We start from the raw sequence: 4658 nt of genomic DNA, 5'->3' as shown, positions 1-4658 counted from the left end.
TCATGATTTTCAACTAGTTCAAGTAGAGCATACCCTCTATTATTGTTGTTGTTGCACCCCCACATGACATGGTGGGCATTGAAATCACCGCAAATTAATAATTTATTATGGTTATTGAAAATACAGTTTATTTGGTCACCTGCAAATGCGTTGGTGGGTGGGTTTTATATACTGCATACAGTTAGGTGTTCGATTTTAATTGCAATAATTTCCAGCCGTGGGTCTGCATCCGGGATGGGTAACTCTGTAAAGGAGATATTTCTTTTAATGCAGATTCCGACACCACCTCCTTTTCCCAAGTAAGCAGGTCTGTCTTTTCTGTAGAGATGATATCCATTGATATTAGGGGAGTATTTAGGAGTTAGGTGTGTTTCTTGTAAGCAAATGATATCCGGTGGGGTTTGTGAGCTTGCTATTAGTTGATTCAATTCCGGGATTTTCCTATAAATTGACCGACAGTTCCACTGCCACACTGTGAGGAACATTAAATTATTAGTGATTTTAACATGTCCGAGTTTGTTAGAAATCCCATTCTAGAACCTGCTGCATCGGCGATAATTTGAAAAATGTCAATTTCTTTATTTTGGCTTTGAGCATACGTTGTCTTGGTAATCACTTCTGCTAAAAAGGCAAGAAATAAGATCGGGTTATTTATAAAGTGGCCGCCCTCGTCTCCTACATTGGTTGGTTTAGAGGGTCCGGGTTTTTCCATTGTGACTGGAGTTATATTTATACCGTCATTAGTTTGGTTAGAGGATAGATTTTTATTCAATTGGCTTGTTTGAGTTGTGCTTGCTACAAGAGGAGGGAAGTCCAGATCATAACTTGGCATTTCTGTATTTACAGCTCTTTGCTGCTTGCAGGCTTCAGCATATGTTAGGTTCTTAGTGGTTTTCATTTTCTGAATGGCTTTTTCTTTCAAGTACTTGGGGCAGTTTTTAGAAATAGCGACGTGATTTCCACCACAATTTGAGCATTTTACTGCTATACTTGGGCATTCATCATGCCTGTGTTGTTCACCGCATCGGAGACATTTGGTTTTAGATCTGCACAATTTTGCTATGTGTCCAAATCGATTGCAGTTGTAACATCTTAAGGGTTTTGGAATGTATTGCGAGACTCTAAAACGTTGGTAACCTATTTTTATTGAGTCTGGTAGTGATTTGCTATTGAAGATTAATAATACAGTGGTAGATGCAATTAGTTCAGACGAGTCAGAATTTCTTTTATTAAACCTTTTAACCGACCTTATGTTCGCATCCTTCAGCGCCGCAAGAATATCTCCATCCTCCATGCCGAGAGGGACATTATATATTACTCCACTTGCTCCAGGTGGTCTTTTGGCGTAGGCGGTGATCGGAATGTTGATGGTGTTTCCATCCGTCAGTGTCTTGGTTTTGAGGATAACCTCTATCTGGCTTGGGTTTGCATTTATCTGAAGTCCTCCATCTTGTCTTGCTGAGCAGGATTTGTATTCGCCTATTAGATATTGCAGACATCGGTCGATCAGTATCGGCGAATACATTTTTAATGTTTTTTTTTGCTCTCCCGCCTGGTTCAATTTCAATATGACTGTAGTAGTATTGTTGCCATTTTCGTCTGGGTTGTTTTCCGTTTGGTACTCCTCTTCGGAATGCATTCGTTTTCTTTTTAGAGACGGCGTCTCCTTCTTGTTTTCTGGGTCGTCTGTCTCCAGTTTGGTTGAGTTGATTTAAAATTGAAAGCTCAAATTTGTATTTCAAACTGCACCTTCCTTCTTGTTTTGCACCGCGCAAAACACTTGCTTCTCTGGGCAACTCGCAACCAAAAAATCGGCTATGCTTGTCGTATTTTTGAAATGCAGAGGTGCAAGTATAGAATCCGCCACCCAGGTCAACATGACGTCACAAAACGGACGCAACTACTACATTGGGGGTGAAAATAAAAGATGCTGAAAAGTGGCGGAATGAAGGTGATAAAGCGGAATGGATATTGATTTTTTGACAATTTTACTGTGTTTTTACAATAAAAACATTAACCCAACGTCGAGTGTTGAATATAACTACCTAGAATGACATAACATTTTACCCAATTAAACTTAACGTTTGCAACTAAATGTGTTGTAGCTATCTAATTTCTGCTCGCATTTTAATTTTTACAACAAAAGTACCAATCTAACGCAACTGCAAAGAGTATGTCTTGCTTTATTCACCTGAAAAGTTTCAGGTTTATATCTCATCTACCAAACGAGCAATCGTCATTCAAACTTAACCGCCCAGTGAAGCTTTTTTTCAATGCATTGTAAAGGCGAATCGATCCTTATTCAGTATACGCCACCCCCTGTTTGCAGTGATCGGTAAATAGTGCTTCCACTAAACTTGCTGTAGTTTTCACGTTTCTGCTCGGATTTTAACAATTTTGCCATCGTTGGAAAGCACGATCATACATCTACACGAATCAATTAAACAGTAGCACAAAATAAGTAGTAGCTTCACCTTGTGATGACTTAAACTTCACCAACTTGTAACGATTCTCAGCAACTTAATCTTTGCAATAAAATCATTAAATCTTTGCAAACTAAAAGAATATGTCTTGCTTTATGCACCTGGAAAGTTTCAGGTTTATATCTTACCTATAAAACGAGCAACCGTCCTTCAAACGTAGCCGCTTGGAGACACTTTTTTCCAATGCATTGTAAAGGCGAATCGATCCTTATTCAGTTTACGCCACCCCTTGTTTTCTGTGATCGGTAAATAGTGCTTCTACTAAACTTGCTGTAGTTTTCTCGTTTCTGCTCGGGTTTTAACAATTTTGCCATCGTTGAAAAGTACGATTATATATCTACCAGAATCAATTAAATGCAAGCACAAAGTAAGTCCTAGATTTATCTTGTGATAACTTAAACTTCACCAACTTGTACCGATTCTCAGCAATTTATTTTTTACAATAAAATTATTAATCTTTTGCAAATGGAAAGAGTATGTTTTGCTTTATGCACCTGAAAAGTTTCAGGTTTATATCTCATCTACCAAACGAGCAATCGTCGTTCAAACTTAACCGCCCAGTGAAGCTTTTTTTCAATGCATTGTAAACGCGAATCGATCCTTATTCAGTAGCCTATACGCCACCCCCTGTTTGCAGTGATCGGTAAATAGTGCTTCCACTAAGCTTGCGGTAGTTTTCTCGTTTGTGCTCGGATTTTAACAATTTTGCCATCTTTGGAAAGCACGATTATATATCTACCCGAATCAATTAAATTCAAGCACAAAGTAAGTACTAGCTTTATCTTGTGATAACTTAAACTTCACCAATTTGTACCGATTCTCAGCAATTTTATTTTTGCAATAAAATTATTAATTTTTTTCAAATTGAAATGGTATGTCTTGCTTTATGCACCTAGAAAGTTTCAAGTTTATATCGTATCTACAAAACGAGCAATCGTTGTTCAAACGTAGCCGCTCAGCGACACTTTTTTCCAATGCATTGTAAAGGCGAATCGATCCTTATTCAGTATACGCCACCCCCTGTTTGCAGTGATCGGTAAATAGTGCTTCTACTAAACTTGCTGTATTTTTCTCGTTTCTGCTCGGGTTTTAACAATTTTGCCATCGTTGGAACGTACGATTATGTATCTACACGAATCAATTAAACGCAAGCACAAAGTAAGTAGGCTACTAGCTTTATCTTGTGATAACTTAAACTGCGCCTATTTTTACCCATTCTAAGCAATTTAATTTTTACAATAAAATTATTAATCTTTTGCAAATTGAAAGGTTATGTCTTGCTTTATGCACCTAAAAAGTTTCAAGTTTATATCTTATCTACAGAACGAGCATTCGTCGTTCAAAAGTACCCGCTCGGCGACACTTTTTTCCAATGCATTGTAAAGGTGAATCGATCAGGGGCGCCGGAACGATTTTTGACTGGGGGGGCAGGATTACGAAAAAAGGGCACTTTTGTTTACTAGAAGGCCAATTTTTTTCAAGTTTTAAGATAAAATATAGCGATAATGCTAATCTATCAGCTCACTATGTATTTAGTAATGATAGCCTACAAGTGTCCGGTATACAAAGAAGGGCATCCTGCTATGTTATAATGATGTAACCTACTGTCAAGCCTTAAAGCAGCCGGCGGCCATGGCCGCTAAGTAGTGCTTGAATGACCGCCGGTGCTACCTCCTCAATCGGCCAAGTTTGGCCGCCGGTCTTTTCTAACCAATTATTTAATTTCGCAACAGAATGATCCTGGAACTGTCGAAAATATGTAGTATCAAAGAGTGACGCAGAATTAGGTCAGCGCGTCATAATCGCCACAGTTGTATTGTGCGAGAATATTTGTTATTGATGGAATATATCCATTTGCGATCATCAGCACTGTAAGTCTTGTTTGTAATTCCCGACGTTTATTTTAACAAAGTGTTAATCCGAAGTGCTAATTTACATCGGCTGGCAATATTGTCGTTTTTATGTCGATTCGATGTTGTCGGACATTGAATCGTTGTTAAAAAGGAGAACTAGGTTAGTTGACATCTGAGGGGAAAACATTTTTGAAATTGATCATATTTAACAAAAAGTATGCTTCTTTTAGTAATGCCCTTCGCATCATTGATATACCGGTACTTATTTTATTACCTTGCCGTCATCGTCAACACATGTCGAACGTTGTTTTTCGTTGCTAAA

General features: G+C 38.1%; 1 protein-coding gene across 1 annotated transcript; it reads right to left on the bottom strand.

The window, feature by feature from the left end:
• Positions 1–484: 484 nt before the first annotated feature.
• Positions 485–1525, bottom strand: LOC145770964 (uncharacterized). Its single transcript, XM_082582705.1, has one exon. It carries the CDS (start codon positions 1523–1525, stop codon positions 485–487), a length of 1041 nt encoding a protein of 346 aa, XP_082438831.1.
• Between the last annotated feature and the right edge of the window lie 3133 nt (positions 1526–4658).

The sequence above is a fragment of the Aplidium turbinatum genome, chromosome 5, assembly GCF_918807975.1.
Source record: "Aplidium turbinatum chromosome 5, kaAplTurb1.1, whole genome shotgun sequence".
Lineage (NCBI taxonomy): Eukaryota > Metazoa > Chordata > Ascidiacea > Aplousobranchia > Polyclinidae > Aplidium > Aplidium turbinatum.
Note: the sequence above shows the minus strand (reverse complement) of the source record. Positions and strands in the feature narration are given on the sequence as shown.

Coding starts and splice junctions, on each gene's coding strand:
- LOC145770964 (XM_082582705.1), bottom strand. CDS start 1,525: ATGTATTCGCCGATACTGATCGACCGATGTCTGCAATATCTAATAGGC.